The sequence below is a fragment of the Triturus cristatus genome, chromosome 3_1, assembly GCF_964204655.1.
Source record: "Triturus cristatus chromosome 3_1, aTriCri1.1, whole genome shotgun sequence".
NCBI classification, from domain to species: Eukaryota; Metazoa; Chordata; class Amphibia; order Caudata; family Salamandridae; genus Triturus; species Triturus cristatus.
The window spans coordinates 771,065,858-771,090,812 of NC_140583.1; the positions used below are offsets into that span (position 1 = coordinate 771,065,858).

At 46.6% G+C, this 24,955-nt stretch overlaps 1 protein-coding gene across 5 annotated transcripts in view; it reads left to right on the forward strand.

The window, feature by feature from the left end:
* ANO9 (anoctamin 9) overlaps nt 1-24,955 on the forward strand; it is a 519,627-nt gene that overhangs the window by 178,544 nt on the left and 316,128 nt on the right. For all 5 annotated transcript variants that reach the window (XM_085644947.1, XM_085644948.1, XM_085644950.1 and 2 more), the window contains exons 3-4: nt 8,321-8,434; nt 15,955-16,094. In XM_085644947.1, the coding sequence (XP_085501073.1) occupies nt 8,321-8,434; nt 15,955-16,094 (254 nt within the window). The remainder of the gene's footprint in view (nt 1-8,320; nt 8,435-15,954; nt 16,095-24,955) is intronic.

The window sequence follows — 24,955 nt, forward strand, 5'->3', positions numbered from 1 at the left end:
GACTACTGGACCTATGGTTACTGGTATGGTCAATGCATCAGGATGTGTATTCATCTGAGTTATTTTCTGGATCAATTCATCTCTATTCTTATTTATTGCTTCTCTTTCCTTATCTTGAAGTACCCTGTTTGCTGTGTCATGTACTATTTGTGGTACCAAAGGTGTTCTTACCATTGGGGCACTAGGGGACATTCTGTCAAATCCTTCATTATAAGGTGGAGGACTTTTCATCAATACGTCATCTAAATACCCTTCTTCTGTTTCTCCGATATCTATCATGGTTAAGTGCTTGTTTTTTTCTGTACATTTACCTCCCGTCTGTTCTTCTGATGTTAACACAGGATATAAACCTTCTGCCACCATTGCCTGTCTCTATTGTTTCATTTAACTATCTCTAGTCTTACGGGGAAATTTCGGATAAAATTTGCTTAAGGTACTCTTACTTCGTGGTCTATCACGTTCAAAGGCTTCCATTTCCCATTCTTCTAAAGCCTCATACTGAGTCAATCTGGGTCTGGGTTCTAATTCATTCATCCGTGTTCTTAAATTGTACAATATTCTTCCATTAAAGCGTCTGTACTCAGAAAATGCTAATATTCCATCATCTTTTGTATATTCTACCCAATTTTCTAACCATACACAGGTATGATAGCCTCTCTCCACCATCATGTATGATGCAGGCGTATTTGGAGGAGGAATAAGAATCCCTTCTCTACTCTTAATGGGTTTGTCCTTTTTAAAATAATTCTTAACCCTTTGCATAAATGACATTTTTCTCTTTTCTCTGTACATTGCGTGCTTGTGCTTATTAAGGTACTGTTCTTAAGCAATCCCTATAAATCTTATATCTGGACGAGTCCTTGTTAATGTTGGATCGTACATGCAAACTCCACTATCTATTATTATTCTTGGGACTTCTAATTTGATGACCAATCAGACGCTTGCTTTAATTCTAATGATTTCCCCAATACAAGCGCGTTTTCTAGTCTGAAAACCAATCAACTTCTACTCTGTTCGCTCGCTCAGCCAATGCTTGCACAGCTTTTTCTGTGACGTCAGTATCACTACTTACTACTAACCCCTCCTTTACAATTTCGCATCAACTTCACGCCCGCTGTTTCAACCAATCCCAGCGCGGCTCTCAGTGACATCAGTGCAGTACTCACAACTGACCCTTCCTTTACAAGGTAATGCGAAAACATATTTTCTCACAATTTTCACACAACTTTCATTAATTAACAACGTATAAACATTCGCTATTGTGTCTGACCCACTAATTCAAGGAAGAGTAAGATTTCTTTCATTGCGAGTAAAACCCATCCGCTTACTCTTCACACACTACGAGTAAAAACCTTTCAGCTTACTCTTCACACAAGCATCAGAGAACCTGCTACTCCTTCAGTATTACCCTTTCTAGGTGATATAATACCAACATTTCACCAGCGAACTCCTCGCCACCAATTATTCTCTCGAACATACAAGAAATGAATCCCTAACTCAGTGCTTTTAGTCCTGCATAACTTTCAGCACTTTCTGGATCCAGACCAATAACCTCACTGCAGTGTGGCTTCCATTTACCAACCACTATTCAATATTCCCAGGAATTTCCAGACTACATAAACAATACATAACAGGTTTTTGTTTAAAACATAAATCAATAATTCAAAATTCCAAATACAATCTTCACCTAACTAACTATACTAACCATCCCTCTGCTACCAAGAAAAACTGATGCAGCAGAGTTTACCAGCTCTACGTGTACATACACACAACACTCATTTAGGCCCATATACATTCATGCACTCAATGAGCAAATATCCGCTGGACATCAATTTTGATTTACCTTAGGAACCTTTACACCAGTATTCTTACCAATCCTGTCTCCTAAGTAAATGTACGTTGTCGAAAGATCTAGTAGTAGATTAGAATAGGGAGGAAATGATAATAGTAATAACAATAAATGTAACTTTTATTCAAAGAACCACAGACTCAGAAGGAGTTTCAAGGATTTATCTGAATTGATAATTTTGTGAGTCAAATCAAATACAAGTAGATACACCACAATCCTCCATCAGTTAAAAGTAGTACAGTTAGCTTATAATTCAATTCACATTAATTAAATTCTTGTGATGACAGTACCTGAGGGGAGAAAGAATAGAGAGCAAATACGTAACATAACCCCACAGATCTATATTCTACCTAGAATGGTGTGAGGACCGAGACATCAGAGTATCAAGGATTCAGGACAGGTTCCGGACTGGGAAGGTGACCTCTTCTAGTGTAACACCAGCATTACACCCCTCTCTGGTGCTACTCTCTCCGGCTTGGACTTGTCCGGACCCCTTCCTAGATATGCCTCCTCGGTTGTTCCGCGATTTTTCCCTAGTGTTGGATTCTTCAATCAGATTGCAGCAAAATTGGGCAGCATCTCAGCATAGCATCGGCATCAAGTAGGTCAAGTGTGTCTAACTAGCTAGAACTTACCTCTGTTATACCAATTCAAATGTATGATCCACACATCACACCATACTAAGTGCAATAACTTTCTTTAGTTCTATTGTCTAATTCCCTGCCCCTTAATTTTGATACCCACAAGCGTTATTCCCACAAGCATTTTAAATGTGGATCGATAAATCTGTAATACAATGTTTCGTCTTCTTCCTCTCGTAGGGTCAGAAGTTGATCTTTCCATGTCCTTGCTGGGCACACGGATTGCAGCCATTCAATTACTTCATTGGTTTCAGAACAAGAAGGTTTCACGCATGCGTAGTTGCCGCAAGGAAAACAGGGACATTGGTCACCCTCCAAGCCCCAAATACGAGCTATTAATAAAGTCAGAGAAGGACATGTTAGAATACAAAATTAAATGAAATCACTGCATACCACTTACTTCTACTCTAACTCCATTTACTTAAAATATCTTTTGCATTAATGGCTTAGTAAAACTTGCATAGGTTAATTTCAGCACGGCATGTGCGTTAATGCGAAGGTTTCGAGCAGCCATGTTAGAAGCTATTGCGCAGCTGCAAAGATTTCCCACCAAGCGACAGGAGACGTCAAACTACGTAGATGTAGTAGACGCATGCGCAGAAGAGTTCTCGCGTTTTTAGTGCCCATTTTAAGGACACTCTGGTTAATCATTAGTAAAGCACATGGAAAAGGTTCCCCTAGATACAATATGTAAAATGTGATGCAAAGTTAGTACTCACAAACAGGTTGGTTATAATGTTACAGGTTATTCAAGAGAATTGCATACGAGCAAGTTTCTTTATACACAAAACCTTGCTCCATCACCTTTCACTCCTTTATTCCATCTATCCTTTCACTCAATCCCTCCTTTCACTCACCCATCATCCACACTTTCATCTATCCTCCCTCCCTTTTATTCATCCATCCAATATTTTACTTATCCACTCATCATCCGCCCTTTTATCCAATCATCCACCCTCTTTCACCCATCTATCCATGCTTTCACTCATACATCCATTAATCTATACATCCGCCCTTGCTCACTCATCCATCCATCCATTCACTCACCCATCCACCAACTCTCCCTACTACGTTATTTAAGAATCTTTGTCTCCGAGCAGACAAGTACACACAAAGTGACACCCATTTTCGTTAAAATACCTCCTGAGAGTATTTTGATTCTCTCTCTCTTTCTCTCGCTTTTTTCTTACAAAAACAGGCATACAAATGTAGGCAAGCACACAAACATAAGCAGACACACAAAAGACTCGGGTATGATAAAAGCCATGTTATACTCTTCATCTACCATGGCATTTTTAATTGCCATGGCCACAGCCTGATTGTCACTGCCAGGGGACTGCCATGATTCCTGTGTTTGCACAAATGCACAGGATAGTGTGAATGTGAGTGACAGCACAGGGCCTGAAAGGACCCTGCTCTGTCAAACACAGCGTGATGGTGTGCACCCGGACATTATTCAAATGAGCCCTGCTGAATAGCTCAGCTGGGGCTCAGATCGGGCTACAGAAGCGGTGCCTTGGCTGCCAGAGACACATTGCACTCCTGCTCACCAGCACTCACAGCCAATAAGCCTACCTTTTCATGAGTACCGGTACTCTCCTCGACAGTAGAGTAGTGCTGGTACTCAGAGTGATAAATCTAAGAAGTGCCGGCCCAATTTAAAGCACTGCTCACCACCCCACATTCCCAATGCTGCAGCACCCCCCAAATTCCTCACAACAATTGACAGGCAGGAGAAGGGATTGCCCAGTGACTTGAAACCGCTCTTGCAAAAGCATGAAACAATTTCCTGGGAGATGCATTAGAGGTACCCAAAAAAGTTTGGGCAAAAATTGCAGTGAAACCCACCTGGTTAGAACCCGAAAGTAAGGATAAAGACTGAGGGTCTCATTCAGAAGAGGGCAGTATAGAGACAACTGCCAGTGATCAGTTCGCCATCTCATTTATCTCATCTTCTCATCCCACTCACTCAGTGTCTGCATGTCAGCCGTGGTGGTCCCAGACAGATAAATCTCAGCTGTCTCTAAGCACTTGTGAAAAAAATGTCATCCCGGGGGACCAGCTATATCATTACAGAAAAGGCTCAGCTGAGGGGAGCGGTCTTAAAAAACAAGCATTGGCAATGCCAATCGGTCTCGCCTTTGAGACCTTATAGGTATACAATTATTTGTTGTTTTGTCTGCCAAATAATGCTCAATACTACCTAGTAAATTGTGTTATTTATGGGACTTGGTGCATCTTAGCTTTGTTTTTAATTGTGGCGAATAGCCTGCACTAATGTGAATGGTGCAAGCCGTTAAGCAGGAAGACCAGTGTGATACATACACGCCTGCAACATCATTACAAATGTGTCTATATTTTGAGTATTTGTGTAGTTGTGATATCACTAGTCGCCTGTGATAAAATTACATACCTCCTGTACTATAGGAGATTTAGGGCATCCAATTCATAACACATGCCCCTAGTCATTTTGTGGGCTTTGGAGGGCAAGGCGTTTTCATGGCTATTAACAGCAAAGGTCAATGTGATGATGTGCTTCCCAGTGCCAGGACTTGGGGAAGGACAGGTGCATTAAAGAGTGGAAGCACAACGGAGAGCCCCAACGGGAGAGGTTGCAGGTATGCGATTGATGGGTCCCTTAGAACCTAATCCCGCCATTACCCATGCCTGCCTTTTGGTATGCAGAAAGCGAGTGGGACACTTTACTCCAGGGAAGGGGTGCAAAAGTGATCTTTTGTTTGACAAAGGAAGAGGGATGGTACTAGAGGGGGGTTTGGCGTTAGCACAAGTAAGACAGTATATAAAAATACAAACATCGATTAGCTGTTGACTGCCCACCCCCAAGTTTATCCCATCTATAAAAAAGAAGGGAAATAACATGAATAATAAACCAATTAGAACTTGCCTGAGGCTGGGCAGCGGGGAAGGCGTTCTGAAGAAATTTTTAAACCGGTACTGTGTGAAGCTGGACAGATCACTGGTAATGCCCATGTCTTTGTGTGGAGTTTCAATAAGGATGCAGGGGCTAACGCCTCTGGACATCAGGGGGCACCAACCACTTTGCAAAGAAAACTAATCTCACTATGTTGGTTTGACGCTGCTCTCTTACAAGACATGCCACAATTAACAGCGTGTAACAACTTAGGTAGGTGCATTCTTCTGCAGACATATGGAAGTAGGAGCTTTACGGCTCAACAGCGGACATACGCTGCAGTGACACATTAAAAATGGAAGCGTGTTTGTATAGAAGGCTGGGTGAACGCGTGGAATTTTCCCTGGGACTTTTAAAAGTGCTCTATGGAAGAGTTTCCCAGATGAACTCGAGCTGCTGCATCCATGGGAAATAAGAGCTTCGGGAGCAGCGATCAGAGATCGGGAAAGAGCGGTGATACTAGTTTGTTTCCGCAAATTGCTGGCTATATTTTAGCGGTGTTAACAAGTGACATGAAGCACCCAAGCGCTGCAGGGAGGTCCTCAGTAACAGCAAAGTGGTTAAAGCCAGTCAAGCCGCAGGGAAGACATCTGGCGGTAAATTAATTATGTAATTTGACGCAAATAATGCCTGTGACACATGGCGGGATGCTGCGGCTGCCCACATTCGAGCTGCAGTCCATTCTCTGCCCGGAGATAGTTTTGCTCGCAAACTACTTCAGGGCCACACTTGTGAAGAACAAGTCGCTTGGAGATGCAAACAATCTGTAAGCCAGTTTCTGCGCTCTCTTGGCAGTAGTCAGGCGGTTGATCTGCTGGCGAGCAGGAGGGAGTGGAACCCGCTGCGCTTCTTTTTGTCCTGATTCGTTTAGCTGCTTGTGCTGTCTCTGCCTTCCGCCCTGAATTGGCCTGTGTTGCAAACATTAAAGTAACTCCTTCTGCATGAAAAACGTTGTATGCGCATGTGTTCTGGACAGGTCAGGCAAAATAGAGTGCGAAATCCCCCAGCCAATCCAAGCACAAAACAAGCATTTATAAATAAAATAGGACTCGTCTTTATGCGAGACCTATTGCATTGTAAATAAAAGTGCAGGCGTGCAAGAAGGTATGAACGGGAGTGGGGCGGTAGTGGTGGGCAGAGAAGTCACGGACTGCGGGAGGGAACGGGGTTAGGCAGGGGAACAAAAGAGGTTTTAAAGTAAAGGGGCCAATAGCTATGGAAGGAGAAAAATGACGAGATGGCTATCAGGAGGCGGGATTAAGTTGTCAAAAACCAATCAGATTGCAGCATTTAGGATTTCGGCCAATCAAAAAGATAGGCGGAAAGTGGGCGTAGCATCCCCGCTATACTGTATACAGCATCTCTTGACAAGACAGCGCATGCGCTGCCTAGGCGAGACCTAATAATATAAATGATGACAGCGCCACGATGGCATGGCAGACTAGTTCTCATATTGATTTCTCCTATGCAGCTCCTACATTGAAGCGAGAGCTGCTTTGGCTGACAAATATCATGCCTATAAAAGAGGCTAGGAACTCAACTGGATTTGATGGTCTGGCCACATCTGGAGTGGTGGAGGAGCTGCCTCTGATGGACAAGCCATTTAGCGCGCAGCACGCCAAATGGCATATGAGGCCCTGAGTTGCCAGGAGCTGAAAATATAGGCTTCCACAGATCAAAGACCCATAGAGAATGGAAGCTGCCAAAGGTGTGTCCATAGATCCCTAAAGAATGAGAGACTCTTTGTATATAATGCAATACATACAAGGAACTTCAGCATTCTTACTTCCCAAAATCTGCAGGGAAAGAACATCTTTACTGGAGCCATATACCTGCAAACCCATAAATTTGCTCCATAACTGAAATCGTCATGTTGCTTATAACACTGATGTCATAATGAAATTTCTTTACTCGTTACGTTCCCAGTCAATAATGCTTTACGTACAGACACAAATCATCCCTTTTCTGCAAACAAAGCCCCATGTAAGTTAACTCTACACAGATATCTACCTTTACAGATCATAATTTTACTATATACTTCACCTCTTAGAACAGAGCACATCTCTTCCTGTAGATTACATTCCCTTCCAACTGTGAACACATCCTCAAATAACATACACCTTCTCCTGCAGAATACACATTGTCCTCTTACAGACCAGATCATTGCCTCTTGACCACATACCATTCTATAAACTCCACCTCTCCCTCCTGAATGTGCAGCCTCCTTATAGACCTCACCTCCTTATGAAGACCACTATTCTTGCAGACCCACCTATGATCTGTAGTCCATACATGGCCTGTGCACAGGTCATATCTTTTACTACAGATGACACCTCCTGTCTTGAGCCCTCAAGCCTCAGAAGAAACACACCTCCTTCATCCAGTCCACACCTCTCTAAGAAATCTGAAGTACTCCCCTTTTACTCAAAGGTCCCATTCCTCCTATAGTTGACACTGTTTCCCGAAGCCATTTCTGATCCTAACCGAACACTGCTCCTTGATGGACCGAGTTTCCTTCTTTGATTGCATGTCCAGACCACTTCTAGTCCTTCTTATGAACCATACTTTTGCCCTCAATTCAAAGCAAACATCTATTTCCACGGACTTCTTCGAACCACAAGTCCTCCTCTGCACAGTCCAAATCTTGCTAAAAGTTATATTCCTCTTCCACTTCCACCTCTTCCCTACCTACTAAACCCAGACGTAAACAAAACACCACTCTTCTTGATTGCCCCCTTCCCTAGACCACATTTTGTTACGACCTCTCTTGTCTCTATTTTCTAATTCCATTGTTGCCAAATTGGCAACAGAGGCCCACAAGCTCCTTCTGCCCACCATGCTTCTCCCCAGAGGGTTTCAGTGGTAGCTTAATTTTTCTTTCATCCCTCCTCTCTGCAGAAGTGGGACCTGGTACTGGTGAGCGACAATGCCTCCACTGATGGCCACAGCCAGCGGGAAGACAAGAGACGGCGGTTCATGGCAGAGCTGGAAATGAAACGATTTCAAATCAAGGTGAGAGGTGCTTCTGACTACTACAATCACCCACAAAGGGCAGGCTGGTGTTTCTGAAATGCTGCTAGTGCTTAATCAATAGATCAATCATTCAGAGGTTTGTAAAGTTCTGCCACTCACCCGTGAGGGTCTCAAGGTGCTGGGAGGAGAGGCGGGAGGGTGGCTGCTGATCCGTCTGGGTGTGGAGGTTCAGTCGAAGAGCCGGGTCTTGAGCTGCTTCCTTAACTGTGTCAACAATGCGGATTGCCTGACGTGGAGGGGAAGGGTGCTCCAGGTCTTGCTGGTGAGGTAGGAGAAGGATCTTCCTCTGGTTCTGGTCTTGTGGATCTGTGGGACGGAAGCCAGGGTGAGTTAGGCAGAGCGGAGATATCTGGCGGGTGTGTGGAAAGGGAGGTGGTGGTTCAGATATTCTGGTCCTGCATCGTAGAGAGCTTTGTAGGCATGTGTGAGGAGCTTGAATGTGATTCATCTCGTTGATAGGGAGCCAGTGGAGTTGTCTGAGGTGTTGTGGCATGTGGTCGTAGCGGGGAAGGTCAAGGACCATTCTGGCTGCAGCGTTCTGGATGTTCTGTAGTTTCCTGAGGTGTTTCTGGGTGACACCGGCGTATAGGGCATTGCCGTATTCCTGTCTACTGGTAATGAGTGCGTTGGTGACCGCCTTTCTGGATTCTGTGGGGAGCCAACAAAAAAATGCAGTGTTTATAAAATAGCAAACACGTTTTTGATTAAATTCAACGACAAAGTTGTGGCTAGTGTTCTTGTTTAATTCAGTCCACTACGTAAAATCGAGTTGAAAACACATACAGTATTGGCACTTGTTTTGTTCTTTATATAAGGTTACATGTGTGGCCAGTACAGGTAGGAGGGATTCCTAGTGTGGCAGGCCACCAGGAATCGTCCCAGGCTAAAGAGGTGGGTCCCAGCATCAGTATTTCGGTTTTGTCCGAGTTGAGCTTGTGGCAGTTGTCTTGCATCCAGGTGGCGACTGCTTTCATTCCGTTGTGAAAGTTTGTTCTGGCGGTTGTGAGTTCGTTGGTGAGGGAGATGATCAGCTGGGTTGGTTGGCATAGGTGACGATGTTGAGTCCTTGGCTTTTGATGATAGGTAGTGGAGGTGGCTGGATCTCAGTTCTCTGGTCGGGGAGTATTTCACTATCCGAGATTTCATGGAGGCCGGGCAGCTCAGATATAACACCTTAAAGGCTGTATGGCATACCTTGAACCTAGTTCTCTGCGCCAGTGGCGGTCCTTGGTCACCCGAGAGATGTGCCCCTCTCTGGGCAGGTGGACTATCAGCCGAGCAGCCTGATTTTAAATTAACTGGAGCCTGTGCACATTTAACCTAAGCTATGTTTCTGTGATGTCCATGAAATGACCCCAGGAAGTAATGTAACTGAAAGATTAGCTCTGTTCTCTTAAGGCTTAAGCATTACAGGTACATGTTACCTGGTAGATGGCTCTCTTGTCTGACATGGTCCTATGATACACTAATGCTGTCATTTAACAGCAGAGCTACACCCTCAGACCACACAAATCTTACAGGCCCGGGGGTTCGACAACAAAATAATGTTGGAGTACATCATGGACCATGTAATGTAGCAAACTTCAGAGAAGTATTTAACAAAGCTACTGTAACAATTGAAAAGCATATGCTTGAATTAAAATGGTCAACTGTAAATGCACCGTGATAATAATGATGTCACAAACGGAGAGAATACATAAGTAACAGACTTACCTGTATGTCAAGACTATCTCTACTGTCCGTGGTGTACGTTATTGACATCTTTGTAATTTAAGGTAACTGTGCACGTTGAAGCCTGAACCTGTAAAAACTTTAAAATCTGGAAAGTAAATCTTTGGCTAAGTCATGAGTCTGTAAGATGTGAATAACCTGAGTGATAGCACTGCTGTTTACTGCTTCAGTCTGTAGTATTTGATTTACCAGAGTCAAAGCTCTGCATTCTGATTCTTGATACTTAAAGACCTGTGGGCATGTGTACCAATATCTGGCCACAAAATATTGGTTGCAAACTGCCACAAGGATTTTATTGACCAGTAATGGTTTTTAAGAACCATTCTATGTACTGATAGGCCAATTTTTAAAAATCAGAGTCATAGTGGGTCAGGATCTGAACTGTTGCATACATATTAATGAAGTAGGTTGTAAATTGTGACTCACTATGACAGGATGCCATCACAAGGACGGTGGCCTCCATGGGTCAGTGATGTCTGTAATCACAGTAAAATAAAGGCAACTTTTTATGTTAATGCAGCAGGTTTTCCTTAAAGGAAACTGGGCTACATTTCAAATGAAAAGTTTACTTTTTTTTTTGTTTATTTGAGCGTTTGCAGTGGTTCAGTGGACCACAGTCTACTACCAAACAAACGTTTTTTTAGCATTCATGAAGGACCCCATCCCTTTTGCGAACGGGTTACCCCCCACCATGAATGTCAGTAACTTTTCAATAGTCTATGACCCCACTATTTCGGTCCTAAACCATTGCTACATATGGATATGGATCCGCGTCTCTGTTTAGAAAGGACACCTACAGCAACAAAATCCATTTGAGGTGCTGGTAAAAAGTTAGAGACTCCTAAAATGGGTTTAATACATTGCATCTGTTCCACCCTGAAGGTGCATCACTCTGTTTGTAAAGTCTGAGTCTATGAAATCTGTGTCGCTACAGGAAAAGCTCTGCTGTCATAGGTCTGCATTGGGCTGTAAAATCTGTAAAAACAAGGGATATGTGAGAAGCTGGCCTGGTATATGATGTCCACTCATGTAAGTGGGCACCTTGTACCAGTCCAGACAACCCTTATGGTGATTTAAGAGGTCTTAGACGACCTTAGAAAGCTCTCTAAGTGTTAGCTGTGGAGAGCAGCCTTCGGGCTTAGTCCAGAAGGAGTGTAAAGCAGCTTGTATTACCAGAATGCAATCTTATAGTATAGATTAAGAACCACACCAAGTATTTAGAAAAATATGTATTGATTATATAATACTCTCTAGTATGTTCAACTATCTCCTACACGGCGATAAACACAATGCACACAATACTTTAGCAAAGAAACACAGTAAATAGAACAGAATACACAGTAGACCCCAGTGGGGGCCAAACCATATATTAAGAAAGTGGTATAAGAACCACGACTCGGGTCAAGACAATGTTGAGAGGATGTAGAAGTGCTAGGGACCCACAGAACCATCCAAGGTAAGTAGATCGGAACCCCACGGAAAGTGTGTGCAGTGTGGAAACACCACCGCGTGCTCCGTACAAGTCTAAGTGTAAGTTGCGGTTGGATTTTTAAAGATTAAGGACCCTTCCCAATAGACCCTGAAGAAACCCAGTGAAAGACAAAAGGTTCGAGAGCAACTCCACCCGTGGATACCCTAGTACCCACGTTACCTACACCAGGGAAGCTGGGTGCATGCGTGCAAAGTGGTGTTGGAAACAGCAGTCAAACCCAATTGATGACTTTAGGAAAGTGCCGCTGTTGCAGAAGGAGAAAGTGTCCGGTGGATCCGAAGGTAGATTCTAGATGAGAGGTACCTGCAAGCAGAGTCTATGTCACTCAAGACACCAGGAGACTTGGAAGACGAATGACCTCCAATGTCGAGTGTTGCAGGTTGGGTGATGATGACCTTGATTCTGCAGCTGCGAGGACCAGGCAACACTGAGGAGGACCAGGAGCCATGCACGAGCTGTCCCACAAGGATGTCGAGTGCTTAGGGGTCGGTGTCCGGTGGGAGCACCAACACGCCTTGACAAATGCAAACGATGCAGGAAGTGAAGAAGGAGCAACGTCGGGATCAGCAAGGTCCAGGGGACTCACCACAAGCAGGAGAGTCAGGATAGGCCCTGAACAATCAGGTGAGTCCAAAAGAAACAAGTGTGACCCTCAAGTGGACCCACAGGCCGGAGGCACGGGAGCCGCGAGAGGACCTCAAGTAGCTCACCAAAAGTTGCAGGCCACGATGTACACAAAGTGGTGTGGCTGAAGATTCTGGTCACTGGAGGTGCTCGAGGTTGGGGCTACTTGGAGCCTGAAGATCTTCTGGGAAGGAATCTAACAAGCCTTTGCAACTGCAAGTTGATGCAGTGCACAGGTGTTTGGTTATTGCAACCCCCATGAGGGATACAGGCCTCAAACTTGGTAAAATGGCAGGGCAGGCCTCGGGAGCTGTGGATAACCACCACCTGTGTTGCAGAACCTTACGGAGTCCAGTGGAGCTCAGGATCAGCAGATCGGTTGACTTAGTCGCGGTGCCTGCAAATGCAGGGGAGTGTAAGGGAGTGACTCCTTCACTCCAAGGGCGATTCCTTCAAGTGTCTTTGAGGCTTCACAGGCCTTGAAAGGTTCCTGTATGATGCACAGGTACAGATGATGCAGCAGACTGGAAGGGAGTCGAAGTCAGGCTCAAACGAAGTCCAGCGAAGTCCAGAGTGCCCAGACGGTAGAAGTAGAAGTGGTGTCTGGTCTGAATCTTATCCCACGACGAATCTAGAGACCTACACCCAGGTAAGCCATTAAGTACCCTAGAGAAAGGGTTGAGAAGATGCAGGGGACCCTCCCAGGGGAGGCTCTGGACAGGGGGGAAGTTACTCCCATATCCTTTGTCCAGTTCTGCGCCAGAGCGGGAGCCAACAGCTCCCAGTACTGGACTATGCATAGGGACACCAAATGTGCCCCTCATGCAGACTTTGTGGTGCTAGCAAGCACATCCACCCAGTCCCAATACACTAAATCCTGTCTGGGAGGTGGTCACACAACCCTGTGACTGGAACCTATTGTTCTGCCTTCCCTTGCTCGAGCTTGGCTCAGCAGTAGGATGGCAGAAATGTGTCTCTGGTCGACAGCAACCATTTTGTGCTGTCCGGTTTAAGAAGGCTGGTACCAGGAACACAGAGAGCCTTACGGAGGGCTCTTCCAGTGCTTGGAATCATACCTCCCACACCGTTAATGTTATGGGGGTATGATTTCAACTTGTTTGATACCAAACACAATTGCAGACTGTTTCGAGATGGTCATCGCGTAATTAAGCAGTGCCCCTCTATATAGTATATGGCTGCTTTACTGACAACCCGAGAGAATGGACTCCTTAGGTTGCAGGGGTGTCCTGCTCATGCAGGGGAACCCTATCACTAGAACGAAGCACCCTGTCCATCAACTGTTGTTTTTGCATTTGTCACCCCGAGTGGGAAGGGTATGACCAGACGTGGGTCCCGTGCTCTCCATTCCACTGGAATCAAGCTATCCTGGCTGAAGAGGGGTGAAACCCCGAAACCGGTCCTAGGATGCTTATTTCCAGTCCAGGGAGGACCTGGCTTGGCAGTTCGGACTGGACTGTTCCCATGAGGCACTGGGTCAAGACTGATTTGCATATGGCTGGGTTCAAACTGGAACGGCATGGTGAGCAAAAAAACGATGGATTTAGGCCCAGAACTCTGTACTGGGGTGAATGCATGACAATGTTCTGCATTCTGTCCATCAACTGTTGTTTTTACATTTGTCACCTCGAGTGGGAAGGGTATACCCAGACGTGGGTCCCATGCTCTCCATGCCACTGGAATCAAACTATCTTGGCTGAAGAGGGGTGAAACCCCGAAACCGGTCCTAGGATGCTTGTTTCCACTCCACGGAGGACCTGGCTTGGCAGTTCGGGCTGGACTGTTCCCATGAGGCACTGGGTCAAGACTGATTTGCATATGGCTGGGTTCAAACTGGAACGGCATGATGAGCAAAAAAACGATGGATTTAGGCCCAGAACTCTGTACTGGGGTGAATGTATGACAATGTTCTGCATTCTGTCCATCAACTGTTGTTTTTACATTTGTCACCTCGAGTGGGAAGGGTATACCCAGACATGGGTCCCGTGCTCTCCATGCCACTGGAATCAAACTATCCTGGCTGAAGAGGGGTGAAACCCCGAAACCGGTCCTAGGATGCTTGTTTCCAGTCCAGGGAGGACCTGGCTTGGCAGTTCGGGCTGGACTGTCCCCATGAGGCACAGGGTCAAGACTTCTTTTCACATGGCTGGGTTCACACTGGAACGGCATGGTGAGCAAAAAAACGATGGATTGAGGCCCAGATCTCTGTACTGAGGTGAATGTATGACATTGTTCTGCATTCTGTTCATCAACTGTTGTTTTTGCATTCAGGATTGCAAAGGCCTGCTAGATGGGTGGCTTATAGGTTTTAAGTGTAGTGACCCTAAATATAGAAAATCTATATCTTTAGTAAGTGATGCAAGCATCAACTTACACAGGCTGCAATGGCAGGCCTGTAGTTCCATCCTGGGTGGTCTCTCATGGGTGGCATATACATGCTTCAGCCCATGGGAGACCTCTGGGATAACTATGCCCTGGGTACATGGGTACCATATACTATGGTAGGGGTACCACAGTATCGAATCTGGGGTGTACCTAAGTACTGTACATAACCATTAAGGGAGAAAGCAGAATGACGAGGGTCCTGATTAGCAGGATCCCAGTCTGACTAGTCAAATGCAGCTTAGCACCAGGCAAAAAGTTGGGGTAACCATAGACTTTCCTACAGCATACCTATGCCTTTAATGCTCGAAACTTTAAAGTCAATACTAGCTTGCCCATAGCTGTTTTGCTTTAGGCCGGAGACTGTAACCTATGAATAAAATGTCCAATGCTTGGAACTTTAAGATGTTTGTTACCTGACACTACCCTGTGTCTAAGGCATGAGACTGATCTTCCCCTGCTTCAGACAGAAATATTGTGTAGAAGGAGAACTGTGTTCATTCAACCGTAAGATGAAACCTTTCACAACTCCCTTAACCGGGGCAGAAACTGTTTTATTGCATATCCTTTATCAGCATTCAGCTATTAATAATAAGAGGGTATCTGAGACTTGAACTGAGATTCAGACTGTGATCTCTGCTACTGCAATCTGAAGGCGAAAAGGTGAAGCACTTTCCACAATATCTGGTCTTTAACTTTTCAGATGGTGATATCCAAGATCTCAAGTCATTCCATGTCAGGTGTGACTAGATCATTCGAACATGGACACACTATACATGCAGCTTTTCATTTTAAATGGGAAAAGCAGAGCCAATCAAAGGAAAACATCATTTAATTACGTTTTCACACCTGACAGCCTGATCTCTCTTTAACTACCAGCCTACATGGGAGACTGATCTACCAAGCTCTCTTGCGCTCGTTTAGGAGCCCAGGTCCAGGCATAAACTCCAGTCTGTATGTCAGGGTCTTGTAGCCCAGCTGTACCTTCTGCTCCACGAAAAATAAAAGGCCTCGTGCCAGATTATCTCTACAATATATATCGCCTTATGACCTGTTATTGATGTCCATGAGCACGTGGGGTGGGTATGGATAATATTACAGCTGTCCGCGAAATCTGAAATTCACTCGGAGGTGGTATTCCAATATGCCAACAAAACATGAAAGTTGCCTTGTAATATCGAACACATGAGAACATGTTGATCACATGTATATGTCACCTTTTCAAATTTCCATTGTTTTTTTCCATTGGTAGAAAATCCAGGACAAGACTAAGACGTTCTACGGCATTCGCGCTCCGCCAGACATCTTCCGGAAGTATAACTATCTCTTGGGGACTCCAGACAAATATGCTCCAAATCTGAACCCCGAAGATATTGTTCGTATCACCACCAGGTAGGATTCCACTGAAGGCCATTGTCACCGAGGTAGATGGCGCTAGCTTCAAAACTAGGATCACCGGCCTCTTGCAGCTAGTAAGGGGTCTATGTGTCAGCTACTAGGAAGCTGCAAAGAGTTTACTACTGGAAATAATCCGTCTGTGCCCATCACCACTACAAGTGCACCAGCGATCACAAGTACATTTCTGTTGAAGGCCCTCCAAAGAGGATGTGCATATCCCCATTAGGAACCCTCCAGATATCATGTATCTATCACATTTAGCAGCCTGACAAAGACCTGGACCAGTCACCATAAGCCCATAACTAATGGGATTGCTTCCATTTAATAGTGAGATTCTCACACATAATCATGAGCCTATTACCACCAGGAGCACTCCAGAACAAGCATTGGCATAGCCAATAGGTCTCGCCTTTGGGACCTTATAAGTGTTTAGCCATGCAACAGTTAATGTTGTTGTACCAAGGATATTGTGCTGCATAACTAAATACTTATAAGGTCCCAAAAGCGAGACCTATTGGCTATGCCAATGCTTGTTTTTTTTTTTTAAGGCACGGGAGATTAAGTGAATTGCCCAGAACCACTGGCTGTTTTGCCTATCGAAGACTCAAACCTCGTTCCTCCAGTTCCAAGGTCGGCAGCTCTGCCAACAGTGCCACGTCACCTGCTGTGATCAGTGCTTCACAGGAGCACTGTGTCTGCACTAACAGGCAAGGAGTTCAAAGCCAGGTTATAGCACTCAAGTCTGGCACACCCTGGACCACTTTACGTCTGCCTGTGGTCTGCATGAAAAGCCTCACGTGTGACTCAGTGTGTGCTGGAGCCACTCACATCTTCCCTGTTGCACACTAAAAAACATCAGGTGTTAGAACTCACCACCAAACTACAAAAAACAGGTTATTAATTACTTTGGCGAAACCGAATTCATTTACCAGTGCTTGTTGTAGGTGTCGCCTAGGCAATCTATACTCATCACACATTACTGTCTATATCTCAGCTGCACTGTATACTGAAATAAATATTTTTACTTTGCTTTTTCACTGCAAGTTTACTCATGACTCAAAATGGAAACCAAATCATTGTCTTTGAAAATACTCGTTGTCTTCTTACTTTTTGAAAACACGCCACTTGTCAAATTAGAATTAACCACTAGATGGCAAGAGTGTGTAAAGCAAATTAATCTATACACTTTTAATGCTATAAAAGGAACGGTTTTGTCGCCTTTCTCTAAATAGCACAAACATAATGCTGTCCTCGTGCAGCGTACAAATGTCATCAATGTGAATCCCGAACTGTTTAATTTTATAGCAAAAATTAAGAAAACGGCCAGAAACAAACCCATGCGTGATGAGACCCCCTATAGTACTGAATTCTTCGGATGCTCAAACTAACGTCACCGTTTGCATATTTGGTTGTGCACTGACAGGTAGGGAAACAACGAAAAGAAAGTAAAGGCACCCCCTAACCACCTAAGCAGTATAAAAGATATACAGCACAAATGGCTAATTTAACCCAATCTAAATTTGAAACATAACCCTTAATACAGATGCCAACATTTTCAGGAGAAAGACAGTATTAAAATCAGGGCCGTACGAAATTCCTCTATGCCAGCGTAATCTTTTTTTTTTTTCTTTTTTTAACTTTTCATTAAACACCATCAGCTTATCAGGTACATTACAGAGGAAGCAATAATACAGGCCACATGTGAACAATAGGAAAAAGCAATCGGTACATTACAGCATTAGGAAGGTCTAGGGTGAGGGAGGGTCTTCACTGTCAGGGGAGAGGGGGTGTCGACATATGTCCCCATGATAAGAGTTCCACAAGCCCCATACACGTGCCCACTTCTTAGGGCAGCCTCGAGCTTCATAAACTGTCTTCTCTCTAAACATTGACCAATCTAGATCTTTCTTCCAATCACTCACCACAGGAGGGTGAGACGCTCCCCACCACTGTGCAATATTTCTCTTGGCGAGCATAAGCCCCAGAGTGACCCATTGTGTTAGGCAATCGTTTAGATCAGTTAGTTCCCATATATTCAGTAGGCATTTACAAGCTTCAAAGGTAAGTTGCATGGATAACACTTGTGTTAATGGTGTTGTGTACATTGTGCCAGTAGGGTTGCATACTGTCGCATTTCCATATGATGTGCATGAAGGTACCCACCTGGCCGCATCCCCATCTACAATTGCCCCCATCTATCCTCCCCATCCGTACCAGCTGGGGTCTTGTTACATAAGTCCTATGGAGTATTTTAAGTTGGACTAGTCGTAGGCGTGCTGGTATTGCCACGATTCTAGGCGAGGAGACAGCTTCCTGCCATTCCTCGTCGTCCATCTCGATTCCATCCCTGGACCATTTTTCCCGCAACGACTGAAGAGGGTCTGGCATGTTGTTAATCAATTTCTTATATACCAGTGAACTAGTTTTATCTGGGATGTGGCCATCTAAAACTATGTCTTCTAGTGGAGAGAATTCGGGGAGGGTGGCACCACTCTGAAGAAGGAAACACAGTGCGTGTCTAGCCTGCGTGTAACGGAAGAATTCCGAGTCAGCCAGCTCGAATTGTTGTTGCAGGGTGGCGAATGACTTGATATCCATTTTGACCCATAGGCCGCCTATGCGTGAGAGTCCTATAAGGTCCCATTTGGCAAATCCTTTACTTTTCCACAAACTAACCAGCTGCTCTGAATCCCATAGCGGGGTAGCAAGTGTGAGCCTGCGATTCTATCCAAGGCACGCAGTTGCCGTATGTCAGACATGGACGGAGTGCTTGGTGGGGCCAGTGAGTTGAAAGCGTTGTGGTCCGGAGTAAAGTTCCCACCCGACAGGAGCCATCTATCCATGCTTTAGCCTGGATCTCCGGGACGCGTATAAGTGCCATGGTTGATGGCAGCCAGATGGGCCGCCCAATAGTATTTTTTGATATCAGGGAAGCCGATGCCCACATCATACCAGTTCAGGGTAAGCTTACTGAGGACAATGCGTGGCTTTCCATTCCACAATAAGTCCCGCTGAAGGCCTTCTACTTCCCTGAAGTAGGACGCTGGGTCCGGGTTCCAGGGAATTCTGTAGGGCATATAGGAATCTAGGCAAAGACATCATTTAAAAAGGGCCACTTTTCCCAGTAGGGAGAGAGGAAGGGACTTCCATCTGTTGAAGTCTGTACGCAACCTGGTCAGGGGGGAGGGGAGCAAGTTCCGGGAGTAGCGAAGTGATGGGTCTAGGGAGAGAAAAATCCCCAGATATTTGAAGCCCTCGGTACGTAATTGTATTGGGCACCCTTTCAGCGGGATAGGCGGCTCTCCTGCCAAGACAAACCACAGGGATTTACTCCAGTTAATAGAGTACCCGGAGAACCTGCCAAAGACAGCAAGAATATCCAGAACAACAATCAGGGACCGCCTTGGAGAAGTCAGGTAAAGTAGGTTATCATCTGCATGAAGCGAGATTTGGTCCTCCCACTTCGGGGACCAGCGCATGCCCCGGATCATCGGGTCTCTATGTATACATGACGCTAATGGCTCCAAGGCCAGGGTAAACAAGAGAGGGGACAGCGTATAGCCTTGCCGGGTCCCCCGACCTAGCTCAAAGGTGGCCGATTTTTTGTTATTGACCACTACTTGCGCTAGCGGTTTAGCATACAGAAGCTGCACCCACTGAATATAGTTCTGGCCAAACCCCAACTTCTCCAGCACTGCCCAAAGATACAACCATTCAATTGTGTCGAAGGCCATGATGGCATCCAGGGAGACTATTACAGCCGGTTCCAAGATAGAGGCTGCTCTGCCCAATACACCATGTGCCCTGCGTAGATTAAGCGCAGTGTTGCGGGATGAAACCAGATTGGTCTGGATGGACCAGGGTCTCGATCACTGTAATCAGACAATTGGCCAAAAGCTTAGCCAAGATCTTGGGCTCCGCCTTTAGGAGGGAGATCGGTCTATACGATCCAGAGTCAGTTTTCGGGTTTCCCTCCATATGGATAGTGATTAAGGAGGCTATCCTCTGGTCAATCTGAAGGAACCCCTCCTCCCTCGAGTTCTCAAACATATTCCTGAGATACGGGCTTGTTTGTCTGGTTTAAGTTTGTATAGCTCAACCGGAAGCCCATTAGGGCAAGAGGCTTTGCCCAATTTGAGGCACCTGATTGCTTTCGCTATCTCATCGTTGGATAGGTCGCTGTCCAAGAAGTCACGGTCATCTACTGAAAGCTTGGGCAATGTTATGTCCGCTAACATCTGACGGAACTCTTCTACGGAATAGAGGGCTGATGAAGAGTAGACAGCGCCAAAGTGGGCCGCAAACTCATCAGCAGTACTTTGGGAATCTGTAAGGGGGCTTCCCCCTTCCCCTTGAAGTTCCTGCACTAATCGGCTTGCCCATTCTTTCCTGTCCATTCCTTCCTGTCCAACCACGCTAGTAGTTTCCCGGATTTATCGCCCACCTCATACAATTGTCCCTGAGTAGCTCTTCCCAGGGCCTTAGCCTGATCAGTTGCCAATGCTTTATATTCCTGCTGCCGGAGTTTTAAATAGTGAAGTTTGTCAGGTGTGGGTTCCGATTCCAGGTCAATTTCCAATTGGCTAATTACCGCCTCAATGGCCACCATCTCTCTATGACGTTCTTTCTTCTTGCCCGAGATTAGGGCTAGGGCCTGACCCGACTCACCGTCTTGAAGGCTTCCCATAGCGTCAGTGGGGAGTCTACTGATCCTTCATTATCTATAAAATAATTATCTATAGCCGTGAGAAGTGATTTGCGGAGTTTAGGGTCTCTAGAATACCATGGGTTGATGGGAGCCACCCGTCCCACCTGTTTATAGTTAAGTACTGCATGAAGCCAAACTGGCAAGTGGTCCAAAATCCCCCTGGCTAGCTGTCTAATCTCATGAAAATGAGCGGTCTGGGATGCGGGGACCAAAAAGTAGTGTATACGTGAAAGGCTCCCGTGCGCCCCAGAGTGAAAGGTGTATTGCCTTGTGTTTGGGTGGAAGGTCCGCCAGCCATCCACCAGCCCCATGGTGTCAAGGAAGTCTGGGAGCCAACACGAGGTGGGGTTTATTGCATGGGGGTGCCGATCTAGCTCACCCAAAACTACTGAGTTGAAGTCTCCTATTATTAACAGACCTTCTGGAATAGTCAGCAATATAGTCCCTAAGTCCCTAAAGGTGGTGGCCTGTAGACCAGGCGGTATGTAAACCGAAAGGGCTGTGATGGGGTGCCTCTCCCATATACCCAAGACACCAATATATCGACCCCGGTCATCTGCCCAGGTCGCCTGCACCACAAAAGAAAGGGACTTCTTCATCATAATCCCCACCCCCGTGAACTAGAGGTAAATCCCGCATGGGCCAGCATTGTGTAGCCCCCTCTGTGTAAGGCTTTGCATGCATTGCCAATGAGATGGGTTTCCTGGAGCAATACAATATCAGGGGCCTGACGTTTAATGTACTGGAGAACTACACTGCGTTTGATCTTGTCCCCTAACCCGTTGACATTCCATCTTAGCAATTTAAGTCCTACGTCCCCCCCGTGTAGCCATGTTTCATTAGAAAATATCACTACACCCTTTACAGGGGTAATGGAGTGGGTGTCAACTTCCTCCACAAGAACCGTTCTACGTGTCGCTGATGCAGAAAATACAACCAAAACCAAACAAAAACCCCCAACCCTCCACCCCGCTGCCCTGCACTCTGGGCCTAGAACTGCCCATTAGAAACTTGCAGAGTGCCTGTCGCCCTTGTAAATAACTAAAAGTAGAAAAAGAGGGGGGTCAATAGAGGGTGCCGCCTCCCTGCCCCCACACGAATCAAGTGAACTTCCACATGGAGCTAAATACGACAAATCTAAGAAGGTGCACAGTCCCAAAGGTTTAGACATAAAGAGCTCCCCACCCAAACCCACCCCGCCCATGGCCCAACACTGTCAAACTGGAAACAGCTGTCGATATGGCCCCTCCTCAAGCCGGGCGAGTGTCCTCACTTTCCCCTTCGACGTGAGTGCTCGGGCTTCTCACCCCTTGATGTTCGATCCAGTCCGCCACTGCCTTGGGGTGGTCAAAAAACCAGGCCTTCCCGTCCGCCTCGACCCTTAGGCATGCAGGGAAGAGCATCGAGTATTTCATGCCTCTGTCTCTAATTGTGCGTTTCACTGAGAGGAATGACCTCCTCTGCTTTTGTTCCCTTTGTGTGAAGTCTGGGAAAAATGTTATGTCTGCATTCTCATAGCGAAGGGGGGCCCCTGACCTGGCATTCTGGAGGATAACATCCCTGTCCCTAAAGTTCAAAACTCTGGCCAACATCGGCCGCGGGGGAGCGCCCGTCTTGGGACGGCCACCCGGGACCCTGTGTGTCCGCTCGATAACAAAAAACTTGCTGAGGCCCTTAGGTTGCAGATGTGTTAGGATAAGGTCCTCAACAAAGAGGTCAGGGGTCTGGCCCTCTGATTTCTCTGGAACACCAAGAATGCAGAGATTTTTGCGCCTCAGTCGGCCTTCATAGTCGTCCAGTTTTAGGTCTGTGAGTTTACGGGATTCTTGTAGGTCACAGACTTCTCTTTGGAGGTGAATGACATCTCTGACGAGACTCGCGGCGGTGATCTCCACCTGCTTGACCTTTTCATTCAGTTTTCCCAGATCTGCTCTGATGAGGTTTACGTCGATAGCCATGGCGTCAATTTTGTGCTCGAGAGAGGTCTTAACTCCAGTGATAGCTTCCATGACGTCTTTCAATGATTGTTCCTTCTCCTCCCCACACTGGCTGCCAAGAGAGGTCCCTCCGGATAGGCGACTCTGTTGCGTGTCTTTGGGGACCGTGTAGCTGCCCAGTTTGTTGGTCTGCGCCTCCTTGAGCCCCCGGGCCCCAGAGCCTTTTTCTTCGATCCATTATGCTCTCTCGTAGCTATTCAGTCCGTCCAGGTGATATGGGGTAAGTGTAATCACAGATTTCCGGCTGCAGTCCGCCAGTTGGTGGGTCAGCACCATTGCAGGTCCCTGTGGGTCGGGCGAGGGGAGAGTCAGCACTGTCTCCAATATCCCATGGGGGACCCACCGCTGTGCAGTGGATTTGCAATTGCAGAACTAGGTGTCAGGATCGTGACACAAGCCTTCCTGGTGTCAGAGCGCCGTCCCACCCGGATCGATACCGGCCCTCGATCATGCGCACTTGCTGTCTGTGATGGGAGTCCTCCTTTTGGTATGCCTTAGAAGCGATAATGCACAGAGCCACTGCTTCCCCAGTTTGCACGGTCGCAACACCTGGGTCGTTGCCGGTGTTATGTGTCCCTGTTCCCAAACAATGGGTCCCTACACGTAGGGCCCATCAGCTATAGTCCAAGCCTGCTGCCCCTGGTGGGAAGAGACCTCCTCAAACTGACTTGTCAGCAGTCTTGGCGGCGCAGACACCGCACGCCGGGAGCAGGCTCTCCCTACAAGTCGGCGTACCACTATGGCCTTTTCCGCCAGATGGCGCTCCCTCTTCGGACTTCACCCGCCCACGGGCCCCAGTGGGACTCCGATCTTCAAATTGCGATCCGCTGTTTCACCCCCACAGCAAAATATATAGGGCTCTGCGCTGTGCGCACTTACTGTCCACAAGGGGGCTCCCGCCTGCGTGCCCCCGCGGTGATGGTATTCAAGGCCGCTACCATCCCTGTACATATGGCTTCCACTCTTCCTGGGCCCTCGCCATTGTTCTGCATCACAGCCTGGACACAGGGGGCCCCTTCACGCTGAGCCCCACAGCTGTGTTCCAGATTTGCCGCCGTGGGAGGAGGGGGGCCCAACACTTTTCTGCCACCAGTCTTTAGCGGCGTATCATGATACGCCGCGCTCCGAAGTTAGGCTCACCTCACAGACAGTGTTCCACTCGGGCCGTGTTCGCCAAGTGGAGTTTCCTCGCCCGATGCAACCCGCCTATGTAGCACAGCGGGGTCCTAATCACTGCGCCGCTGTCCACCGTCCTGCAGCTGCGGCGATATTTCACAGGACTCGCGCCGCCGCAAGAGGTCCCGTCACAGCGGAGTCACGCCCCAGGTCCTCTCGGTACTGTGGGTCCCGGCTTCAGGTCTGCATGCAGGTCTCACTACGCGCAATCCCGTAACTTCGGTGGCAGCTGCCAGACGCGAACTGGGCCGGGAGGGAGGGCGATCGCTGACGTTCCGATGCACAAAATTATCCTTGGATGTGTCGGATAATTGTTCCGGATAGACGTTTGGGGGCTGTTGGGCAGCGGAGCTCTCCTCTACGCAGCCATCACGGATCACGGCTTGGCCACGCCTCCGCCAGCGTAATCTTGCTTTACACTTGTTCCTCAAAATTCCCGAAGTTATGCTATTACACCAGTTTTAGTATGGGGACAACAAGAAAAACAAGCATTTTAAACCAGTTCATGGATGCTACTGGAAATTCCACGACGAACCTGTGATTGAATACACAGGGATTTAAGCCGGTCGCCTCCCATGTAGACCAGTGGAAGCAGCGAGATAGGCAAATGTAAACAAGTGCGGCCAAGCTCATTAGAAACAGATGGCCCCTGCGCGCCGCTGCTTGCTCCCGCAAGTTGGATGCCAGCACAAGCACGAGTGCTTGAAAAGAGCTGACTGATTTCTAAAGGTCATCTCCTAGAGCAGCACTGCGCAATGTCTAGGCTCAACCTAAAAATAAGCTTATCACCATCTTGACCCCTGCAGAACCAGCTCTGCAAAGCCTTCTATGATCCATCTGTATATGTGGGAGCAGTTTCAGTAACAGAAATGGGTTACTGGGATTAGAATATAGCAATGGGAACCTTTTACAACTGATGTCTTGATACTTCACCTTACTATTAAGTCCAAAACTGAGCACCTTGTACATTTGAC